General features: G+C 37.3%; 1 protein-coding gene across 2 annotated transcripts in view; it reads left to right on the top strand.

The window, feature by feature from the left end:
• Positions 1-11,733, top strand: part of EDNRA (endothelin receptor type A) — a 33,069-nt gene extending 21,336 nt beyond the window's left edge. For both annotated transcript variants that reach the window (XM_066548952.1, XM_066548951.1), the window contains exons 4-8: positions 1,918-2,116; positions 5,891-6,043; positions 7,924-8,057; positions 8,436-8,544; positions 9,885-11,733. In XM_066548952.1, coding sequence (XP_066405049.1) covers positions 1,918-2,116; positions 5,891-6,043; positions 7,924-8,057; positions 8,436-8,544; positions 9,885-10,025 — 736 coding nt within the window. In that variant the 3' untranslated portion in view covers positions 10,026-11,733. The remainder of the gene's footprint in view (positions 1-1,917; positions 2,117-5,890; positions 6,044-7,923; positions 8,058-8,435; positions 8,545-9,884) is intronic.
• Positions 11,734-25,783: the final 14,050 nt, after the last annotated feature.

The raw sequence follows: 25,783 nt of genomic DNA, 5'->3' as shown, positions 1-25,783 counted from the left end.
AATATTCCATTTGGTGATAAAAGCCAGAACTTTATATTTGGCAAAAAGAAATATGACAGGATGAAAAATTACTTAAAATCAAATTTGGATTTTAATATGAATATTTGTGAGAAGATATGATACTGGATATTTCTTTTTTAGTTCTCCCAGTATAATTCAATTTGTTTCCATAGTCTCAGAATTCTAATCTCAGAGACCTCCTCCCCTTTTTCCCATTCTTGGAAGATAAGGATGCCTTTAGATGATGTTTTTATTTTTAATGTGCAATTCCAAGCTGTAGTTTGCTTTTTTATGCTGGAAGTATTTCTACCCACATTTCTATAGAAATGATGCTCCGAGAGCCTGTCTGTAGTTCACGTGTGACTGTGCTGTGCATGACACTGCTGTAGATATCAAGGCAAAGCTTTCCAGTCTGTTTTCTGCAGGGGTGATGGCAGGCCCTGACACTTCCCAGTGTCAGATATTGGGTAACAATGCTTGCTGAAGTTTTTGTGAGGGGCTCAAGCCTGGATTTGCATTCAGGCATTGTCATTCCCCCAACAGTGAGGCCACAGGAGATGGAATTCCCAAGTCTTCCATCTAGTTAATAAGCACACTTCCAAACTAAAAAGAGGCTGTGATACAAGAAATCAGAAGAAATTATTTGTGTGCGAATCCAGTGTTACTGTATTGGTTAAAGGAGGGCTTAGAAAGCCTTTCAATAACCAATTTTTCCTGATCTCTGTAGCCTAGGTCCTGTAGCCCTCAAAAAATTTTTCTCATTGGAAGCTCCTCATTCCTTCCATCTTGGTTGGACTTGATGATCTCAAAATGTCTTTTCCAACCTAGTTCATTCTGTGATCTCAAAAATTCCAAATCCAGTATTTCCCTTCTTAATATGACTTCTTTTACGCAAACAAACAACTTTTCTTGACTTTTTTTATCCTCAACCAAAGAAGACTATTTCATCATCAGTGGATGCCATGATATATCCATGCAGCACTGTCATTCCAAACAGGAAGGTGCTATTATTTTAAGGAAGAAAAATAAGTTCAGAACAGTTACATCATTAACAGTCCAGAAGCTGTTACTTCATTAATGACAGAGGGCTCTCCAGAATGAATTTCAGATTATTACAAAATCAAAAATAATATTGGTTCTTTCCACTGATTCTGTCTTTGCTAAATTGTTGTAAATCCTAAGCAAGTAGTTTACTGCAGTAATTGTAGGACAACAGTTAAATCTACTACTGAAAATTTAGTTTATGGACTGGATTGCACTTTGTATCCTATGCTTATCTGTCTTTGAATAATTTTACAACCTTCTAACCAGAGCTGACAGAGAGATTGAGGTCTCAAGGTTAATAAATTTCTTCAAGTTCATTGAAAACTGAGAGACAACTAGAGAAGAAATATCCTCTCAGTTCATTGAACAGTATAAACAGAACAAATGCATTTACATTTCATCAAGAGTATTTTCCTGGTGCTTCATTGCCTGGAAGCTGAAAGCTTTGGGTAGCACGGCTGCTACAGCTGAGGTAGCTGGAGGAGATGGATGCTTCGTATCTGTTAGAATGTCTGTGTGCCTGGAAGCTTTTTTCCCTCTGTTATGGCAGTTATTTAGTGAAAGATATAGTCTGTCCTCACAAACCTTGCCTACTTTGATTAGAGATCATTAGTGCAGTCCACCCAGCAGAATTCCACACAATCCCACACCCAAGCAGAACAGGAGCAGCCAGCTCTCTGCTCTCCACCCCTCGATGTGCCCTGCTATGGCCCAGGTAAGTTGATAGCTGGCAGAGGCCCTGGAATAGGCAGAAAAAAACAACTAATACAAGTCTCAGATGTCAGCTTTAGGAATTCACTTGCCCTAGGACACTGAACCATGAAGTTTTAAGAAGGAAACCACAGTCTGGAAAGTAACACCTGTCTCTTTCAGGTACAGAGCAGTTGCGTCCTGGAGCCGTGTTCAGGGGATTGGAATCCCCATGATCACTGCTATTGAAATTTTTTCCATTTGGCTTCTGTCCTTCATACTGGCCATCCCAGAAGCAATTGGCTTTGCTGTGGTACCTTTTAAATACAAGGATGCAAGTTATGTTACCTGCATGCTCAAACCTACAAATGATTTCATGTTGGTAAGTAACACCCTGTCTTCTCTTTCTTGGAACCCACAGTACGTGGGTTAGACAATTAAGATATTGGATGATAATAGAGTTTATTCATGCATTAAACTGCAAAATGTATTCTAATGTTATTGGTGCAAAGAGGATCCTATGTTCACAGTGACTTGTCTCTGCTTTCAGCCAGAGAGATTAAATGGGGCTTTACTGCATTTTCATTTCTTTGCTACTGAAGATTCTTACTACAGACTTTTGCAATTCACACCTGCTAAAAGTACAGTCAAGAGATGTATCAGGGTAGCCAGAGCCTTGAAAAGTTTTGAATTTCAAGGTACAACACCTTGGAGCTTGTAAATGTCAAAACACATGTTTTACCATGATTAGTCATCCTTCTGTATGCAGTAGTCAGCTCTCTTGGCACACAAAGAAAAGGGTGGGGCCATGCTACACGCATTAAAGTCAAATAAAAAATAATCCTTTAGTTTACAAGGAATCATGACTACAAAGCTGACAGTCCCACACCTCCAGCTAGGTGCTTGTGCAGTATTAGCTGCCATTAGATGCAGCAGCTCAAGAGGAAGAGGAGTGCCTGAGACACACCAGGCTGCTTTGGCACATTTCCTACCCCTCACCCTCTGTGCTCCTGCAGATTAACAGCTGTCAATACCCACATCAACTTCTGCAAAGCAGCTCAGGTGAGAAGTCACTGCAGAATCAATAGATTACTGCATAGGGGCATAGTGGTTTTCCACATGGCCTTGCAATGAGAAAATATCTTAATTTTTAAAAATTTCTGAATACAGTGAAAGGTCAGGTACCATTCATCCAGTAATGAAAAAGAGAGAGTAATATTCTGGTCTGTTGCAGAGAAGGCAGATAGCACCAGGTCTTCAGTCTTGAGAAAAACTCGGTATTTTTTTCTGGACTAGAATTTTTCATAATACAGTGTAAGTTTCTCTTTTTTGAATGCCTGGTGCTTCTCCTTTTATTGGACCAGAACAGAACTTGGCTTAGAATTGGGAAGGGTAAGGTAAAGTGGAGCTAGGAATTTTAGAAAATAAAAAGCGTGGATGATTACTTTTTCAGAGGAACACCCCCAACTGTGGTAGAGTTACACAGACTATAGGGATGGCCAAAAGAGCATGAGATAATTGAAAGAGAAGACAAAAGGAATTCCCTAATACAACTAATTAATGCAGGTAAAGATGGAGTGGAATTTCCCAGAGTTTATTATATTTTTGTTTCTTGACTCCACAGCCTATATGATGGTAGATACTGTAGTTATAAGTCTGTGATTTATGAATTACACACTGCAGCAAAATTTCCCTCTCTAATGGCTGTTTTTCTCCTCAAATGTGCCTGGACAACCTTCACTTCCATTTTCCCCAAGAAAAAGAATAGTTTTCCCTTTTCTCAAAAACATTATAGTTCAGGTCTTCTATAGGCATGCTGATTACTGTTCTGTTCTTAATGTTCTAAGTAGAATAGCTTGGTTTGTTTTCCTAGCAGGAAGTAGTAACTCTTACTTGCTCAGTATAATTCAGAAGTGCCAATCTTCCCACAACAGTTTGATTTTTAAGGAAACAAACCAGCAGTTATGTCCAAGTTTAGAGTAAATGTTGGATGTGTCAGTCAAAATGGAGAGCTTTGTGTTTCAATGTGTTGCAAGCAAGTACAAACATGAGATTACAGTGGAAATACCATTTTAACCTTAACTATAGTATTTACTACCACAAACACCACAATAAACAATTACTAAACTTCAGGAAGGATTTGTTATTAACTTCTGTTTTTAATAGGAGCTTTATTCATGTTTAAAGCTATCTTTGAAAGATTTAAAATATTCATGCTAGACCATGATTCCCAAGAGGCCCAGTGCACTAGGAAACTTGTTTAAAATGCACATTTCCTGTAGAAAACCAGTTCCATGTGGGTTTTCAAGACAAACAAAAGAATGTCTACTTCGCTTCAATCAACCCATTTTTGTCATTGATGTAAGCTTTGTGAAATTCAGATTCCTCAATTAATCATTTACAGACATTTCAGAGTAGGTTTTATAACTCCACAAGGCCAACTCCTCATCCAGAAGTGAAGTATTGGTCAGGGCTGTGACACAGACCTTTAATGTATTTTCCTGACCAACAGGCAATGCTCATGGAGCCTGGAACACTGGTAGGACACGAAGTTTTCCTTGTAAACATGGAATGGATTCACGTAGTACACATTTTGTTGTGCTGACCAGCCAATGTGATTCCAGACTGACTTGGAGGAATTTGCCATGGAAAAGATAATTGTCTCCATGTATTTGTAATCCTTTGCTCTGCAGAAGGAGCAGTAATTACATTTGCCCTCAGTGCACACTCCTCAAATATCAGGCATATTGTTTCCCGGTTTTCTGCTGGCAAAAGCTTTGCTCCCAGAGGGGGAAATTCTGCCCCCAAGGAAAGTGCAGCTATGCAGGAGACTGCAGCCCCTTCTCAGGGAGGAGAGGAGGCTAATGAGGAGGAGGAAACAAGTTAATCAACACAACGCAGAGTCCAAGAGTGAGGTCGGATTGTGGCCCAGAAACCAGCAGCATAATCTAAACTAGCAAATTCTGTATGCAGCTGTGTTGGGGCAGAGGGAAAAAAATCAAAAGAATTCCCTTCTTCTTCGTAAATCAACTTCCTAATGTAACTGAAGTAGATTTTTAAAGTAACATTATTAAATACCAGTATATGAATTGTATCAACTTTTTTTCCTCTTTCGAAGTTTAGTGCTATTTGGTTTTAAATGTCAACATGATGTCAAAAGTTTGAGTTTTTCAAACAAGATTCATAAAATCCTCAGGCATAAGAATTTTGACATTTGGTGTGGGAACTGTGATGCTACGAGAGCACATCCTCTAGGAACAAACAAGCTGGGGGAAAGAGTGACACATCCCTTTTATACTAAAAACCTAGACACAGGAAGTGTTTGAAATGCTATTTTTCAGCACATACTTTTGGCTGGGCATAACAGTTAAAAACCAAGATACAGTATTTTCTGAAGTCTGAAAACACGATCCTCTACAGAAAAGAGCTATTTTAAATGTTTTCACAAATGTAGTATTTCCCACAATACAGAAATGTATTAACTTACAGCACTGCTTACATCACAGCTAATACTTAAAATTACACAGAGCAAAGTATTGCTTTCTATCAATACCTCACTGTCCCCTCACAAAAGGCAAATGGTGGAAATGGCAGTCAAGGGGTTAAAAGTAACTGTACCACTGGAAGCCATCCCTAAGCTTTACACATATCAGACAAACACTTATGAAGTGGCTCCTATCTGCCCAGTACATAAGCAAACCAACTGCCAACCTTTTCACTGATAACAAAAGGTGATTAAACTTACAGGACATTTTGAATTTTCCTTTTTTGGCATCAGGACAGAAGCTTTAGAGGTAAATGGTATTTCCTGAGACAGGCTTTTAGTAAGATTCATTATCTCGGACTGACACTGTCTACAATTTGGCAGGTCTTTTTCATGCAGCTGTATTCCAGTTTTCATGAATGAATATAAATGTTCAGAAAGTACAACAAAAAAAATTGATTCCAACCCAAGACAGATTGCAACAAAGGTACAGGCAGGCTCTCTCTAAATGTTTATACTGCCACAATTCCTATTTTGATGTTGGTCAAAAAGAGATCAACAATAAGCAGACGACACCAGTGTACCAACTGTCATGCTTTTCCAAGGCCTTTCTGTGGTATTTTGCATTCAATCATAAGAAAATATCTGCTCTCTTCTTTTCCTTATCTACAGTTTTACAAAGATGCAAAGGATTGGTGGCTGTTTGGTTTCTATTTCTGCATGCCGTTGGCATGTACTGCCATCTTTTATACGCTAATGACTTGTGAAATGTTAAACAGAAGAAACAGCAACTTGAGAATTGCTCTCAGTGAACACCTGAAGCAGGTAAATATATTAGAAACACTAATGCTAGAAAATATTGTTCTTCTCTCTGTGGGTTACATTAGAAATATTTCAAAGTGTACCTGAATACAGTAAACTACAGAAGTGGAAAGTGAGGATGTGGGTTATTTATGATGTTAAGGCATTCATTTGAACCTGGAACAAAAGACTAAATCATTGTATAAGGAGGTATTGAAGACAGTATGCTCAGGAAACTAACCTTTTTACTTCTTTTCTTATTCTGACAGTTGTGCCCTCCTTCTCTTTAACCTCAAACCACTACTGGCTAAATGCTTTGAAATTTAACTACAAAGATTTGCCAAAAATGTTTCTTTCTCTGTATATAGATAGGACTCCATGGATCCTCCCTCCTTTTGGCACTCTTTGATATGTAACTGTAGTTTCATATGAAAAGCAATTGGAGAATAACCTAGTTTAGAAAAGAGTGGATTTTGCTTCTCAGGGTTATTGCACTGCTGCAGTACCACTGCTGTAGCTGCTTTGAAAAGAGCAACAGGAGAACAGAGCAAACAAATGATCACAGAACACAGTCGCTCACGGAACCGTCAGGTCTCTTTGCTGGTTTGGCAGCACTGGCTGATGTTTAACACTTAACTGAACTTTAAAAAAAGAGTCTGGAGCTTTTCCCCTGCATTAATATCAGCCCTTCAAATTCCACTCTTTTAACTTCCATGTTCACAGATGTGAATCCCTAAAGCAGTGGTTTCTGCATCAGAGTGAGTTCTCACAGAGGTTCCTCCTCTGCTGGTTCATTCCAGATCAGGGCTGACTGGAAAATCATCCCCTTGTGCAGATTCTCCACTTTTTTTCCCTCATCAGGCCCTGGGACTGCAACACAGTGTGTCCTAGGGCCACACACAGGCTACTCCACCCAGTAGAACTAGAATGGTATGTACTAGGAGGAGGGGGAATCCACCGCCCTAAAATGCAGTGCCCACTAAGCTTCTCAGACTGGCTGCTGCAGGATGACTTTATGCCACAATTTTAAAATGTTTATCTTTTTAACCCTCACCTTTTGCCTGCCTTCCTTCCTTCCTTCCTTCCTTCCTTCCTTCCTTCCTTCCTTCCTTCCTTCCTTCCTTCCTTCCTTCCTTCCTTCCTTCCTTCCTTCCTTCCTTCCTTCCTTGTCCACATTAATGTCTAATCACAAATATTTTAATATTTTGATAAAAGCTGCTGTTATAAAAAAAGAGGAAACTATAGAAGTCATATTCGAAGCCTAACAAGACTGTAATCACTATTTGACTTCAAATTCTTTCATGACAGAGCCTAGCAGTGCTTGTCACTATTATATTACAGAGGAATCCTTACCCCTTCATATGCTTCTCTTTATCAAACCCATGCCTACCAAACACCACTGGTATGCATTGTCAAAAATCCACTAAAACATCTGTAACTCTCTAGAGCCACACAAAAAAACCCATTAAATTGCAATTATTTCCTAAGTATTACAAGATTAAGCTGTAATAGTAACATTTCTGAAATGTTTGTAGAGGAACTATTTACCTGAGAACATCAAGATCTCAGAGTAAGGATCACATAGCAAAATCAAGATACTGGGCAGTATCCCTTTATAGAACACTATATCAGAGAGAATCCTACAATATTCTTGCAGTACCAATACCTGTGTGCCCAGCTGCCCCAGACTCAATGATGAGTAGGTTCTGTTGAGGATGGTCAGGATCAAGAACATGACAAACCCCATAAAAAAAGAGTAGTACATCAGGTAGTCTGAAAGCTTCACTTTGGGAATCCTTTTAAAATTTATCTATATTACTGGCTTTGCTGCCAACATTACTAACTACAATCACCTGCTAGGATGCATTGGACACTCAGTATACACTCTTATCTCCTTTATCTAGCGCCGAGAAGTTGCCAAGACAGTTTTCTGTTTAGTTGTGATTTTTGCTCTTTGCTGGTTCCCTCTCCATCTGAGCCGGATTTTGAAGAAAATGGTATACAATGAAAGAGATCCCAGCAGATGTGAACTGCTCAGGTACTTCACTTTCCATGTCAATACTTTGTACTGAAAAAATATAATGCTATATGCTTAGAATTTCTATGAGGAATGTCACTGTGCAATGCAACTGCGGTGTTCATTAATTTTAAGCTGCACCCATTTTTAGCAGTTTCAGTTTTAATGGGGTAGCATAATCTCAAAAAATGTTGTTTGTCGTTATTTCAATCACTTTGCTCTAGATTTTCTGAACATCTCTGAGACAGGTTATTATAGACATGGCATGGTAGAAGATTAGATTGAGGGAGTTAGGTAAGAGAGAATGAGTTTGTGTGACAGAAGACGCTGTAACCACAAGGAAAACAGATGCTTCTGTATCATATGAACTGTTTAAATGTTTGTCTTTCTCTTGCCTAGTTTCTTGCTGCCCTTGGATTACATCAGCATCAACCTGGCAACCATGAACTCTTGTATAAACCCCATAGCTCTGTATTTTGTGAGCAAGAAGTTTAAAAACTGTTTCCAGGTAAGATTCTCTTGATAAGATTTTATGTCCAGTTAACTAACTGTACTGAGCTACTTGGCTGTTATCTATTTTTAACAGCTGGGAGAAGAGGCTTGCAAAGGAATGAAAGAATATAAATTGTCTGGTTTACCAGCTGGCAGTTCAGTTCACATAGCACATCTACCAAGATGAAACTATCCATTTCATCTAAAATACTAAACCGATAAATAAGTTTGATGTAGTCCTCATATGTGTAAACTGAGATAGACATGTTTTTGTAAATACTATTTGTCTGCACGTGACATGCACATGAAACAGAATTTGCTTGATAACAATTTTATTTTCCACTCTTGATGACACCAAGCTGCTTGTATTAAACAATCTCATTAATCACTAAAATTTTCAGGCTTTAACACCAAATCAGGCACCTGAGTTGACTTTGGCAATCAAATATGCATTATGTCTTCTACCTGCATTTTTCAGTTCCTACAAATGCAAACATATTTTAAGGCTAAAATAATTTCCTTGTGACAGTGTGCCTCTGCAAGTCCCTGTCCACCTATTAAGGGCAACAACAGGAAGCAAAAAAAAAAAAAAGAGAGTAAAGAAAGTAATGAAATGGAAGACTGAAATACCTTTAGCTGCAATGAAAACCAAAGAATGATAGGACTGTATCACTAAACTTTAAGTCTGAGAATAGGCAGAATCCAAACTACTGAGAAAAATGTGAAGAATTATTACACTTAGGGAATACTTGTTTGTCTTTGTAGCTTGCTCAGATTTACAAACTATTTTAAGGGAGCATTTTCACATGATAAGTAAGAAATCAGCTTCTATTCCTAACTGTGCAAGATGTTCCACCTCAGTATGTTCACTGAACCTTTTCCAAAATAATTTTGTCTTTTTCTAAGACGTGAGAAGAAACCTAAGTCAAGGGCTGGGGAATTTTTCTTCTTTTCTCTTCCATGCTAAGCAGCGTGCAGATCCCTAAGTTTGTCAAGTACAATGATAAAGAGGGGGAAAAACCAATCAAACCAGCACCTAACAATATGTATTGAATTCTGTAAGTTCTCAATCTATTCACCTTAGTGAAACAAATTTCCCTTTTCATACTGTGAAAGTTTTTTGTAAATAAGAGGTACAGGCTGGGCCTAATTTACTGCACTTGTGATGTTCAATCACTACAATCATTTATGTTCCAGGATAAAAATTTCCCTGAATATAGCTAGCACTCCTTTCAGTTAGAATCTGTTATCTGTCATTTCTGAATGAAAAATATGACTGGCAATCTGCATAGAACTGAGAGATTTGTCTTAACATTTATTTGTTTGTTTGTTTGTTTACTTATTATTCCTTTTCAGTCATGTCTTTGCTGTTGCTGCTCCCAGTCTAAGAGTTTGGTGACTTCAGTGCCCATGAATGGAACAAGCATTCAATGGAAAAACCAAGAACTAAACAATCACAATACAGACCGAAGCAGCCATAAAGACAGCATAAACTGAAAATTAAGGACTCTCACGCCATTTCAGAATGAAACAGGAAAATAAAAGTCACTACAAAGCTTTTACAACAGGAAGGCCAGTGGCTGTTTTGTAATGACTTCAGACACGTGCACCATTGTACCTAATTCTAGAGGTGACTGAGTAGATGGAGTGAGTGTAACTGTGATGTCCTGTGAACTGAGATCCACTGGATGGCAATTCTGCCTCTGAAAAGGATATTGATGTGATTATGACACAAAAAACTGGCTTGAACTATACAGGTGGTTTTGCTGTTCTGAAGCAGGCAGGAACTGCCCAGTGTCTGTGACTGGTACAATGCAATCTTTTTACCTGATTGTCACCTCGAATTATTCACTCTGGAACTTTTGAGAAGATATCAAAATGGAATCTATCTGTGACTATATTTCTCTCTACACATTTGTCTTTTAAGTTCTATTTCTGTGGTGGATAAAGTCCACACACCAGTTTGTTTTGCATGTTGTTGTTGTTGTTGCTGTTTTTCAGGTTTATGTTAGAAAATGTTTTGGTCCACACCAGCATTTTACCTATGTTACAATGGATCAGGACATTAGCTGGGCAGTTCACATTTGTAGCACTTCAGTATTCAAATATAGGAAGAGACCATTTAAACAGCATCAACATTTGGCACTTAAGCACAGATTAATACCAAAAAAAGAGGTATTAATAATACAGTACTATACTGTGTTATTTATTCTAATGCTCTGTACAAAATAAACATAATCTGTATCAGCAAAAAGAATGGAAGATGCTCACAGATGGGCACCTTACAATGTGTTTTTATTAACCTGACATGTTAATTCTTAAAGTATATGAACCTTTTAATCTATTTAGACTATAGCTGCATTAAATCTAAGTTGAAATGAGGGTCAGTGGAACATAGTGAAACATTATTAAAGCTGTCCACAGCATTCTGAGAATATGGTTATTATCAGAGCAGCTATGCACTCTGTTTTCACATTGTGAACATGATGTTATAGTCAGAGCGAATGTGGAAATGTGGAAACCCGTAGGAGTTGGATGTGCAGAAGGATATTTTGTGCCTTATTTCTTACAGAGTTCTCTGTCTTACACAACAGTCAAAGATTTTAATGGGGTTTAATAGGTTATCAGCATTGTTAACCATACAAATGCTATTAAAAATATATAGAAGCTATTGCTTGCATATATGTAAACTGATGTTTTCCTTATTATTTCCATCCATTAAGGCTACATGGCAAGAGATTCCAGTTTGTCTATAAATATTTTTAATAGGTAGCCTTTCATTAAATGGTGGAACTCAATAGTGTGGTGTCATATATAATATGTCTCATGCACAAATCTGTTAGGCAATTTATAGCATCTTTTGTGCTAGGCTAAGAAGCAGTAATCAAAATTCCACAAATTTTTAAACATCCGTTTCCTTTCCATTGAAAGATGGAATCCTGCATAGTTTTATTTAAGAGGTCAAAATGCTAGTGCCTACAGTGACTTCTGCTGCACAAGTTTCCCCAATGTTTACATTCACACAAATCTTCTGAAGTATATTTAAAAAAAGTTCTTTAAATTGGTTTGTGTATATTTTGTGTGCTTTTGTCTCTGTGACATATATGCCTGTATAAATACATACAAATCTATGTTCATATGTTATAAACCTAAATACAGTCTTCTGACAGTGCTCTGTGGTAGAGCCTAAGAGCATGGTATGGAATGAGACTTGGCTGAATTTTACTTAGAACATTTCATCCTCAAACTGTACCAGCAGTCATAGTAAATGAATGACAATGCTCTCCTTTGAGAAAATTGAGTTACTGAATCTCTTTACATCCTGAAATCTTCCCTACTGCTTTGACTGAACATATCGAGGAGGTGATAAACATAAACACATGAGGAATGGATTTAAGTTGTGAATTGCTCTTCCTTTATTTAAGTGCAGGAGAAAGTTTTGTGTGCATTCCCCTTTTCTGCTGTTTACCTGATGGCTAGATGAACAAAAAAATTTCATACACCTGCAAACCAGTAATGTGATTGCTCAGAGACAATGCTTCTACTTGTCTACAAAAGACAGTAAGCAATTGAGACAATCTAGGTCAGTTTAGTGTTCTTCTACCAAAAAAAGCCCCATCTACCTGCAAAAGTTTCAGACTGTGAAATGGGTCACTTCTATGCTTTACAAGCACTGATGCAAACTGTGAGTCATGAGAATTTAAAAATTTTCCTTCCAAGACTAACATTTCCAACATCTATTGCCTTAAACCCAAGAGCTGACTCTGTTATGTGGCAGAGATACATGACACACAGAGCATCCTTTAAACCACCTCAGCCTAGATGGAAAAACTAGTTTCCTACTCCTCATAATGCTGAATGACCTTAGCATCAGCATAAAAAGATACAAAACTTTTTAACTAATGAAAGAAGAGGGTAAATTTTCTAAAAGAAGTGAGAGGTACTTTTTAGAACCCTTTTGAATTATTTTAGTGATCTTACTTAGGGATCTGAGCCTGCAAAAACTAACTGGTGACCCTCATTCCATTTCTCCAGCCTGTGGAAGGACAGAGAGAGTTTAAATAACAGTGACAAGTGAGGTCTTGGGAGGTCCCATACTCTTTTTTGCCATGTTTGCTTTTTTGTATTTTTACTGGTGGCTGCGGCTTCAACTCACAAACCAGTTGTAAGAACAAAGGGTGCTGTGACGTGGCAGCAGCAGAGATGAGGTGAATATGCTTCTGAAAAACTTCCCAAGGTACTTTTCTAATTCTCTCCTCTTCTTCACACTGAGAATAGTAAATATTCCTCCTCGTACAGCATCTACCCTCAATTCTGAAAAAGCTGACTTTCAAAAAGAGCCAACAAAAGTATTCCACAATTCTGGTGTCACACAGAAGCTGCTTTCTCATTTACATCAGTACAACTTTGCACAAGAATCCTTCCATTCTCTTCTTATTTTATAGACATTTTTAATCCTGCTGTTTGCATCAATCTCAACTGAACTAAGTCTAGCTTTTCTCTGCAGATAACAGGGTCTAATTCACAAGCTTCAGATTAACTTCATAAACTTTTTGTCTGTTCATCATAATCAAAATCCATTTAACTAACATATTCATCTTTTTTTTTTCAGACTTCAGAATTACCAACTTTTGTCAGACCACTCAGTGTAAAATTTCATTGACAGTCTCACTTCTTAACTTAACTTAGTTTTAGAATACAGCTGTTCTCTTTGTTTTCAATATGCATTTTTTTCAAACTCCCTCACTAAACATTTCCTCTTTGGTATATTTTATACTTATTTACTTCAAGGAGACAGCATACATGGGTTTTTCACTTATATCTATGTCTATATTTATTTATTTACATATGAATCTCTGTGCTTCAGACCTGACCTAGCCAGCTCCTCTGCATTAAAAAACGTACATCATAAATCTCACCTGACAAAACCATTAGCTTGGTTCTAAGAAAGGATACTTACGCTACCCTCATATCTGAATATGCTTCTTTTTTGATTTTAATACAGTCAGTTTCAGGTGTTTACCTGTCTGTCCCTCCATCCTTCCAAACCAACTATCAACCCCCGTCCAATTTCAAGAAATTTTACAGAACAGAGTTATCATCCTTATGAAGCTACAGAGAATTTCACCAGAACTGCAGGATGAACAAAATTCTACTTGTGCTCTATGCAGAAAATTTCTGAAATGTAGTTTGTACATAACAATAAATTCACTTGATAGAAAGATGTTATAAACATTACAGAGGCAGAAAAAGCCTTGATCAGAGCATGCAACTTATAAGACATCTGAGAATCAAACCACAACCCACAAATTCTTGGAAGCCAGTATTTGTAAGTTCCCTTGCTTGTGGAATTACTTGCTGCTTCTTTTTATTTTATATTTTATTTTTATATGCCTCTCTTTCATCACTTACATATTTACTGCAATCTTGTTACTATATAATTTGATTCTGTGAAACCTTATGGGTTTCAGTGTGTGAGAAGACATGGTACAAATTCAAATTCTGCCGCATTTGTATGACCAGATTCCTGCTCAAATGTCCCTGAGGCAAAGCACGCATTTTCATTAGAAGAAACACTGGGACAGCATGTTAACATTGCCTTGTGAAGTTTCTTCCACACAATCAATGTTGCAAAGTATTGGCTCAGCAAAGTATTCCTAATTTACACTCCTCACTATTTCAAAGACTAAATAAAGGCAATTCTCCAAAATCAGAGTAAAATAAGACATAAAATATAAAAAGTTTACAGACTAGAAACAGCTCTCAAGTTGCACAGAAAAAAAAAAAGACACCAAACACAGGCATGTTTAAAATGTGGCTCTAAAAGAAATACAGCTTATCATTAGTCCAAGTGTGGGAAAGGAAGATATGAACTGAATAAAAAATGTAGGTCATCTCTAGTTTCTCTAAAGGAAGATGAAATTAATTGACCTCTACTATCTCATCTCGAATCACTTTTCCCCTGTACAAACACTACTGCTTCTGAACTGAGCTGAGACTTGAGTCACAGCCTTGCCGTCCTGTTAGCTACAGTAGCTTCTTGTTACAATAAAGCTCAACAGAGTAAGTGTTACAACTGGTAAGGAAAAAAAAAACCAATCTGAACTTCAGGAGAACACTGCCCACATTTTTGAGAGTAACTGAGTGTATGCCAGCTGCTCTGAAATTAATGATTTGGTGCATCTCAAAATAAGGCCTTTACTTCAATCCCATTGTCTTAGTCCTTGTGAGCAAAAAGATTGAGATGTTACTGAATCAAGCATCCAGAACAATTAATGAGAAGCACTTCCAGGCTCTCCAAGAGAACATATCTCCTGCTACATGCTTTAACCAGAGGGGAAGATTAGAAATCCATCATTACACAGCCACACTATCCTGTAGCCACTCTTCATATTTATTGAAACGTCTGTGTCTTGAGTTTTTTTGTCTTTCCCCCTCTAAAATTGTTGTACAGTGGTCTCTTTGGTATTGCCTCTGAATAAAGTAAACATTTGGATTAGCTTTCTTTCCAATATCTACACAGTGTTAATGAAGCAATCATCTTCAGATAAATATACACAGTATATTCCAATACAGAAGCACAATTAAACCACACTGCCAGAAAAGTCACAAATTTTTACAGTAAAGTTTTAAGCAGAAAATTAAGAGAGTACTCTTGGACAAATGATTATAGCTCAGTACTACTAGTGGAAAATACATTGATTTTTTAATAGATAAAGAAGAAACCATACCACTTTTGCTAATTCAGGAAAGAGCAGGTATTTACAAGAATAATAGAAACTCCACATTTCATGAGCTGGAATAAAATACTGTAAGGGCAATAAATCTTCACACTCCATTATATAAAATACATGTCAATTCTGGGGATTAGGAAGACATAACTCTCCAATGCAAGATTCTTTGATTTCCCTGCAATGTTTCTCTAAAGTATTAGTTTCAAGACACACCTCATACTCAGAGATAATAGTGAAGAAAGGGAGATGCTTACTGAGTTTGCCTTCTTGCACTGCAAAAAAATCTTTGACTAACATTTTTCGTAATATCTAGCATGGCTTTCCTGATCACAAATGAACTGCAACAATGTCAATACCAAGGACTACTCAAAAATCAAGGAATCTAGCGTTGAATTAGTTCTTTTTTATGATTATTTGTATAAATTAGTATATATATGTATATACATATCATTTGAGAATTTGTTGGCAGAACCTTAAGCAGTGGTTGTTCTTCCATATAAAGTACATTATTAATATTACCCCCCCCCAAACAAATCTTCTCTTCCATTTACTTTAGAAGTATAAGACTCCAATCAAAACTAAAACTAGACAATAAAGTAATCTCAAGTTTCAAGTAGTAACTTGGGATAAAGTGCTGAACCTACTGACTTCAGTAGGACTGGGATTTCAGTCTGAATTTGTGATGGAGCCCATTGGAATGGTAACTGTGACAACATGACTAAGCCCACTGAAGCTAAGCAGGAGAGAAGTAAAAGACTCTGTGGGGCTTGGATGAATAATTATGAAATTATCAGGTAGGGAAGCCTCAAACAAAGAAGCCTCAAGCAAAGAAACCTCAGCACACTTTGTTTCCCATAAAATCAGCTTAATAAATGAAGTCAGAAGTAACAATGTTCTCCCCTTGCTCCACTCCACCAACAGAGACAGAATAGAAGAAAAGGAATATTGTCTACTTGCAAGGGGCAATCCTCATTGTAGAATACTGATATTCTGAAAATCCAGAGTATTGTCCTGAGCCTGTCCTTCCTCCAAGATATGACTCTTACTTAAAACAGTTATTGCACAGATATCAATGGAATAATCTATGCCAATGTTCTTATTGCTTTGTCCTCCTCCCTGTTCAGGCAAATATTGGGAAGGACCATTGGCTGGAATACCCTCACACTATGTATCCCTGACATGCCTGCTGCAATTATGCAGATCAGTTTTACTGAAGCAATTCTGGCCTACACTGAAATCAATGCGGACATATTATAGCATGAGCACATATGTCTCAAAAATGTAGAGGAACCATGGATCAATATTTATTACTGCAGGGGATGTAGCACACTGTATTCCTGAAGAATTCCATATGTACAAAAATATCTCTGTGGGAGCTCACTCTGCTGAGTCAAACTGAAAACCCTTACAATTCTCCTGATATGCAGGCCTTTGGGATCTGCCTCTTTTCAGAAATATCATGTCCTGATCACATATTTAGCTGTTCTAGGGAATGTATTCTCTAAGCTTTGGGAAAACAGAGTTTGCTCTAACGAAACACTGTATAAGAACTCTCATGTACAGCCATTTCCACTTTGCAGTTTTTTTGCCACGGGGATGAGATTCCATAAACATTGCTCTGTATGTAAAAAAAACCAATCAAGTAAAAGAATATGGAAAATGTATTACATGAAAAATAATTAGATGTCACAAGAAAAGGAGTGCTCTCTAACTAAGCCAACCTGACACACTTCTTATAAAGATCCACTTGGTAATAGTAGATTACTTTTTTCCACGTTGAGTCTCAAAACTGAACACAGACAATCCATTTAAAATACTGTTTATGTCTTAGTTCAAGTGAGGCTACTTTGACTCGCCATGGTACCCATGGAACTGGTTAACAGTTCCAGATGTGTTAGCAACAATTTGTTACAGTGAGTGCCAAGATGGAAAATGGAAAGGAGTGACCAACCCAAATAAACAAACAATTCAACTCAAGAACAATTTTGAGCTCATCAGGGAGCTGGAAATACATTCCAAATGCTTCTTTAACTGCCTGTTGTATAAATACTTTAATAATTTTTTATTTCAAAACTATGCTCTGCAAGCCCATGGCAACATAGGCTGCATAACAATTTTATGGAACATCAAAAATGCAACTTTATAATGTTTAGTCCTATAAGTTTGATGGTGACCAGTAATCTGCAAGAAATTTTCAGTGTTAACTAATTTTCCTTATCCAAACTACAGAACCCTGAGAACTCTGCAAATTCAAAGTTAAGAGAAATCTTTTCTAAATAATGTAATGCACAAGATAAAGAAATGGGAAATTGAAAATTCCAATTTCTATTACTTGGTGCCGACAGTTTGCCCTTGAAATCTTTTTTGTTATCTTGTCCTTCTCTCTGAGATCCTTATTGTTGACTTATCATTGCCAATAAGCAGGAAGAGTTAACTTGTGCTCAACTCTTGACTGCTTCCATTTCTTCAGATTTTAGTGCTACCCAAGCTTAAAACTGGCCTTAAGTATTAGTGGCCTATAACAAAAGTTCCCATGTGAACATACTTTGAATTGTTCAGGTAGTTTCTGATGATGAAGTGATCAAAATGTGACAGTTTTAGTGCAGGTGATTACAGTAAACAGCAAGAAATTAACAAGGGAAAAACAATTAAAGATTGCATTGAAATGAGCTTTCCATCTTTAGGAATAGCTTTCTATCAATTTTCCACGACTGTTCTCTCAAAGATTCTTGAGAATCATAATCAGTCAAGGAAGAGAAAGGTTTTATGCAGCCTTTTCACTAAACTAAGAGTAATAAACAGCATTTTAAACTTTTAGGTGCAAAAGGTATAGAAGATTTTGATGCCTAATTTGCAATAGATTTGTTTCAGAGCTATCGAACTACAGATAGAAAGAGATACAGCCAAAGAAATTTTAATCTAGATTCAGTGTTTTTAATCCCACTATGCAGACAAAAAGCTCAGCTTAGAGAGCCCAAACTTTACTCAGCAGCACAGCAAGCATATTGCATGCAACTGCAATTCATGGCTACAGGTACCCAAATGAATTAATTCAGAAATAGATCAAGTGTAGCTTTGGCAGTCATGATTTCCATTATAAATTTTAAGAAAGGAACAAAGGTCCAGAACACAAAGCCTCTTCTGGAGTCCAATTAAAAAACATATCCTTTAAGAGGAATCTAACACAAACTAGCTTCTTGTCCCAAAACTGCATTCTTACAAGAAAAGGAAGGAAAACCCAAACCTAAACCATTAGTTTTTATCTGTGGAGTGGCAGGAGTGTTGCATTAGAAATTTCACTAATATAAACACTGCTTAAAAAAGCCTTTTCAAGTCAAATTTGAAATGTATTAACAAACAAATGTGTGAAATGTAACAGTATAGGAGTTTACGGGTCTTTCTTTATTGTCTATGATCCAGAAGAGCTGGAGAATTTATGTTTTAGGACAATCAGCCTGACACCTTTTAGAAGTATTACTTCAAAAAAAACCCAAAGGGATTTAAAAAATAAAGGATTTGTTATAAACAAGTAAGTAAATAAATTTAATTTTATAATAACATAATGGAACAGAATAAAGCTTTAAAAAGAAAAATATAGACAGAAGATAAATGGCATCAATTTGTAGAAGATTATAAGAATGCATGTAAAAAAGATAATCAGAAGCTACTCTCTAATGGGAAGATGGAATCATGGAAAGAGACCGCCAGGTGACTGTGATCACCAAGTATGTGATGTGCTTGCAATTGAAATATGGCATCGAGAAAGGGAAGTGTTTGGGATTAATACATGGAGATATTAAGCGTCACAAGATAAGGATTTAATTTGTGACTGTAGTGTGATTATATGTGAAATAATTGCATTGAGACTGCACAACTGTGATTTAAAACATCCTGTTTTGGTAGCATACAATTTAAGGAGTGAACAAGCCCATTTCTTGAGAGGCCCTTCAACAGTAAAAGTAATTGTTTAAGAAATCATACAGGAAAAAATTCATGCTATAAAAATAGATTCATTTTATTCTCCATGTAAAATTGAGACATTCCTGACCAGCTCTGTTTTGTACATGTATGTGCTGTCTCTGTGTTAATGATGAAAAGGATCTAAAAACCTAAAGCAGATATTCTGGACCAGACCCTCCTGTCACCCATGAGGATCCAAAGCAGGCCTCTAGAGAAGGGTGCAAGGACAATATAAGGATACAACAACACTTCCCTGGTAGAGTGCCCAAGTCTTCACCAAACTGAGGTAAGAATCAGTACATTTTGGGTAAATTATGGGTATTCCTCCATGAATTTATCTTTTGGGGCTAAGTAATTACGTTCTCTTCACTCTAGCAAAGCTCACACTGAAATGGAATTAACTGCTGCTTTACACACTAAACGGTATTCTTGGAGGTCAGTGGAAACGTTGCCTGAGTGAGCAGGGTAAGGACCAGAAAATTACAAGGTGAGTCAATGTCTTCTTTCAGAACTGAATTAATCATTTGACTCAATTTTTTTTTCTGAATTATGTGAAAGCAACTTTACAGCCAAATCCACAGGAGTGCTCACATGCACCTGGGAATGCTGGCTCAGAAAACAGGACCAAGCTCGTGATAATGATCCCCTGCTGCATAAATGATCGATGTGTATTGATGTATAAACACTCTATAAATTAACTAAATCAGGTTCAGTGTTCTTGCCCACAACTGGAGTAGCAGCTGTAGCACTGACTAGGAGTCTGAGGTGACTAATGGGAAACTTTTTGCTGTAGTTCTTTCTTTGTCACCTCATGTAAATTTCTTCATCTGTGTCTAAATACTTTGTAGTTGGAAGTATTTTCATGTGGTTGTAGGTAAATATAAGTATGGCCGCATGTCTGGCAAAGTTAAAGTATCCTTGCATTAGAATAAGCATGTCTAATTTATAAAACAGTGCTAGGAATCATATTGGTGGTAAGAAAAAAGCAAAATGCTAAAACCAGTGTAAGACACAGAACTGCATTTCTTGTATTTGTAAGAAATCCAAGGAAAAGTATTGCTGGGTTCATTCAGAGGGTAGCTTCTATATCGTACACATTTTGGGATCCTGTAGTGAAATCTCTCTTTGGGAATTGCACTACTCTGCTGTCCAGCACTCAAAGTTTATTAAAGTTTTGTGGGAAAAAAGCTGTTTGGCAGCATCCCAGTCCATAAGGGTCTGAGAATGATGTGCCAGAAAGACTCGAGAGGCCTAAAAAGCCACTTTGAAATATGGAAAAGCTCCTTTTTTTTTTTTTGCAGGGGCCCAGTTCAGGGGGTTTCAGTCTGTTTCATGGATTTTTCTAGGCTGCAGCACAGAAAAAAGGCCTCTAAAATAATCATGCTTAAACAAAAATGCTGGTTTAGAATGAAAATATTCGGGTTTACGGTTTTTACTGACTATTGGAAAACTGGGGTTTTTTTTCACTAATAGTTATCTATCTATCTATAGATGTTTAGAAATGTATTTAGTGTGAAGACTTTCTTCTATCACTGTTTACATGTTGGCAGGGATTAAAGTCCATTTGTGTCTCCAACTCTTTTTGTGTTTCTTTATACCAACATTTCTCAAAAAGTAAAAACTCTGTCTTCACAATTTTGTGCCACAATGACTGCCTAATCATAGACAAAAGCTGCTCCAAATATGTTTGCTAAACATATCCTTGCTAGGATAAAGCACAAGCGTGCATGTATTCTGGAAAGAAAAGCCTATTTATTTTTCTCTTTCCTCCTTTTTAGCTGTCTTTTCAGTCCCTTAACAGACAACATCTCAGAGCATTTGAGTTTAACTTACTATAAAACTGCTTTTTAATTACGTTGTTTTAAAGTATTGAGGCAGGCATTGACTTGGTGGCAATAGCAGTTTTGAGAAATTGGAGCAGAAAGGCAGGAGTTTTACATAATGGGTGCTGTACAGGAAACTTCTCCAAAAAATCTTCTTCCTTTAATACTTGGAGCCCTATTCTAATTTAATGAACATCACAAGGAGTTTTTTCTTTGACTTCTGGAGGAAAAGGTCAGGCTCAGATTATTCTTCTTGTCTGTTCATTTTAAGGACTGACCACAAGCCTGGAGAGAAACAGAGAAACAAGGCAAGAGAGGGAGGAAGAGTCTGGTCCTTCTATATTTGGCAGATCCCTATGGCTGAACCTGGGACAGATCTGGAAGAAGACAAAGCACTGCACAGCCAAGTACCACACCATCCGATTGTCATCTGCATAATTGAATCCAGAGGTTAGGGAATTTATACAGAGCATGGAGGAAATTTTTTTCATTTGGTGCACCCACAAAGTCATCATGTGGTACAGAGAGCAGACTAATATAAGCACTGAAGAGCACTAGGTTCTAGTCCCAGCTCCTACAACTATTTTTGTACTTCTCCAGAACTGAATATTTCTCTATTTTCTGTTAACTTTCACAATAATTCCTCTTTTTCACCAATAGTGCCATAACAGCAAGACTGAAACACTGACAGTGACTAGAGAGTAGTTTATTTGCAAAGTGGAATTGAAGAGGAAAGAATCCTTCCTATGTTCCAAAACATCTTCTGCCTGCTGACTAAAGCATGGTCCAAAGAGGGGTTGGATCCTTTGAGACAGACAAGGGAATTGAACCTGGACCCCATCCATGTTTCTGTCTGTACTAAGCATGGAGCTACAGTCTTTTCCACTGTGGGGCCAGCATTTTCAGAGCTCACCTACTGGACTGAACTCTCCAGGGAGACATGCAGAGGAATGCCTCATTTCTGGACACCTACTGGGCATCAGCCTGAGTTAATTACAAAGCTGCTCAGTCCTATTAGGCCTTAAGTACCTTTGAGAACACGACTAAGCACTGCTGGAGTACAAAATGCACCTCATAATAAAAAATGCTGGTGCTTCCACTCAACCTTATGAACTTCCAGAGTTTTGTGGCAAATGTGTAAACATTTTTAGGACTGCAATTTTGACCCAGGGCATCTAAATTCCACCTGACTTGAGCACCAGTTGTTTATGTCCTTTTCTGGGCCTCATCCCAGATTAGAATCCACAGCTCAGAAATAATCATAATATCTGCATAATGCTGATTTTCAGAACAATTTATAAATATTAAGTAATTAATCTTCATATTGCCCCTGGGCAAATATTTCCATTTTACATACTCAAAAAATTGTGATAAATTGCCATAGGCTACAACAGAGTCAGTATCAGAATGAGAATGGAGGAATTCCTGGCTCTCAGACTAGAACTTAGTTCAAGGCTCTCAGAAGGAGAAAAATCCTGCTCTCCAGACAGAAGAGTTGTGCTGTTGACAGGTTTTAATTGACTGAGACCTTTTTCTTTTAAAGTGGTTTATGTTGCAGATTTGGCACCTTTCAGACTATACACAAAACTTTGCAGCACTACTTTTCAGTTCTAGTAGACTATTAGCAACACTGATGGGTAAAGAACTGAGAAAACATGACCAAAACTTACTTTCAGTAAAACTCATTTTTTGTCTGGAGTTAGAAATGAATGACTGGAAAGACTATATTTAATATTATGCCAGCCTGATGCATCAGTTAGACAATCATTCAAAATAAAGAAAAGGCTCATTAGATCACTTAATTACTACCACTGGAAGCACTGTCTGTACTACACTGACATTGAAGTATTTTAGGAATCTTTAACATTTTACACTCCCTGCTTTGTTTTTTAAGATGGAAAATCCAGAAGAAAATTAATAGGAGGATTCTTTCTCCTTTTGTTGCTGAAGGAATTCCAAAATTCTGGATGCCTGCAAAAACTGTTACTGGCATGAAAGTACTGTCAGTTACCAAGGCCTTCATATCACATTCTAGGTTTGAACATTTCAAAAAGACCCTTCCCTAAGCTCTCTTTCTACACACATGACTTAAGAGTATGCTGGCCACTGTAAAGTTGCAAGTGCTGGAAAATTCTTACATAGGAAACCATTTCTAGGCTAAAGTATCAAAACTTCTAAATTTCAGTACGACTGAAATGACAAACCACAAACCTTAGCAATGATCCATCAAATATTTCCATCATAATAGTTTTCAGAACTCTACATCTTGATAAATGTACATTGTTTTACACCCAGCAACACAATATAGCAGTTCAATTCCACAAATCTTAGCTGTACACTGTTTGCTACATGTTTACACTCACAACAGGCATAAGGACCAAAACTACAATAATTCACTATAGAACACATTTCATTTTTGTGTGTGTGTAAAGGTGTTACATTTATTGCCCATGTGATATATACAGGAGGTCTTGGCACAGTGACCACACCTTCCCACAAAAATTCCTAGCTGAAGAAGTTCTAATGTTAGATATTGAATAAGTTTAATATGGTCATGGCTGTGACACTCCTTTGGGAAACTCTCACTTCAAGTATGCCAGCTAAGGATAGTTGCACAATAGGAAAATTTGCCTGCCTATCATTCAACCCCCCATGCCTTTTCTTACAAAACCCTGTATTTTGTACTTCTCTGAAACCTTCAAATGAGAATACTACAGGGATTATGTATACAACACACTTAAGAATTTTGGAATTTCTGTTTCTTAAATACCACGGCTTCAATTTTAGGCCGACAGCACATCCTAGTGGGTACTCACACTATTCCATGGATTTTAAACTATACTTCAGTCACAGCTGCATAAATATTCCTGTAGCATCCTTCAGTGCATGCACTTTTCTTCCTTCCCTATATGGAATAACAAAGAATGAAGTTAAAATTTTGTAAGAGTGTGCCAATTAATAAAACTGAGATAATTCAAGAACACAGAAGGCTTTAAAATTGGTTCCATATATCTTTTAAGGAAAAATGTGCTTCTGAATATGTGTAATTTTAACCAATTTAAGGCAATGAACAGTAGTGTAGTTTGTTCTTTTAATTTGCCAATAGGAAAAAACAACTTAAGTTTCATAGGGGCAGCTTTACCTGGCAAAAAAGAGCTTAGTAATACGTGTATATTACTAAGTACTAGGCTAATCGATAAAATTATATATTTACTCATCAAAAATGCATCTATTACAGCATTTTAATGAGTGGCTTTGCCACTCAAGCATGCAGCACAATCAGAGAGCTCTCTGTTGAAACAGACAAAAATCAAGAGAAAATGGAAAGCAAATGCTGTTTAACTCTGTCACATTTTATAATAATCCCATTTAGAGATTTTTAACAGACTTCACATGGGAAGGGTTGTGAAGTAGGGGATATGGACATGGAAAATCTTCAAGATATTTTCTCCCAGGTAAGTTCACAATTTTGCATAGCTGCAAAACTTTTCAGCATATTTCTCACTCTCTGGTATTGTCATATTCATAACATATATTTTCCATAGGAAAGATGAGGTGACGTGTGTCTTTTAAAGAAGCAGGCCTGTGAATGCAGTGCTGTATCCTTAACAGGATCCATAAGCTGAATTTTGGTGAAAGAAGGTTTGAGGGACATTTTATAAAGAGCATTTAAGAACCCCATGATTGTGTAGTCTGGAGAAACAGAGGCTGAAGGGTGACCCCCTTAATCTCCACAGCTTCTTGAAGACGGGAAGTAGAAAGGGAGGTGCTGATTTATTCTCCATGGTATCCACTGAGAGGACAGCTGGGAATGGTTCAAAGCTGCATCAGGGCAGGCTTAGACTGGATATCAGGAAGCATTTCTTTACCACGAGAGGAGTGAAACACTGGAACAGGATTCTTTCTCAGCTGGTTGATGCCCCAGACCTGTCAGTATTTCACAGGTGTCTGGACAAGGCCTTTAATAACATATTTTAACTTTTGGTCAGCACTGAAGTTGTGAAAGAGATGATTGTTGTAGGTTCCTTCCACCTGAAATAATTCTATTCTATTCTATTCTATTCTATTCTATTCTATTCTATTCTATTCTATTCTATTCTATTCTATTCTATTCTTTTCATCATTTGCCTGATTACTTGTAATAATCAGCAGGCAGCACTTCTGCAGCAAACCTGATACCATGAAGGAAGGAAGGCAGTGACCCTCCTGTACTTGGATTCACATATTTCTTTCCCCTTCTTGAATCAGTTTCAGTTGTTCCAGGGAAATTTTATAACCTGATAAATTTTTGGTTGTTTGTTTATAGTTATAAGTGTTTAAAATCATTATATGAGAGAAACAGGTTTTGTGCTACTATTATGTGGCTTTTCCAAAAGCTCAAAAATCAGAAGTCAGTTAAAAGGATGCCCATTTTTTAGTTCATGGTCTGCTGCTGCCTGACTCACGTTCGATGTGATACTGCCAGAGCTAACGTCTTAATTTGGCTGAGAGGAAGAGCTGCCCAGAAATAGTCCCTGTGCCCCACCTACAGGCGAATCCATCATTCCCTCCAACGCTGTACAGGTCTCAAAAATTCTCTCCTGAGAAGGAGAGTGAAAGAAGGGAGAGGCTGAAGCACTCAGCTTTGTTAGCAACCCCAGCTGGATACAAAAACTGTGTTTTAAAGCTGTAGTTGCAAGGTGAGAGATAACAGAGGGGTTTTTTGTCAGTCCCCAAACATTTCCTAAATGAGCATTGA

The sequence above is a fragment of the Molothrus aeneus genome, chromosome 4 (genome assembly GCF_037042795.1).
Source record: "Molothrus aeneus isolate 106 chromosome 4, BPBGC_Maene_1.0, whole genome shotgun sequence".
Lineage (NCBI taxonomy): Eukaryota > Metazoa > Chordata > Aves > Passeriformes > Icteridae > Molothrus > Molothrus aeneus.
The sequence above is the reverse complement of the archived record's forward strand: the minus strand, read 5'-3'. Positions and strand labels throughout refer to the sequence as shown.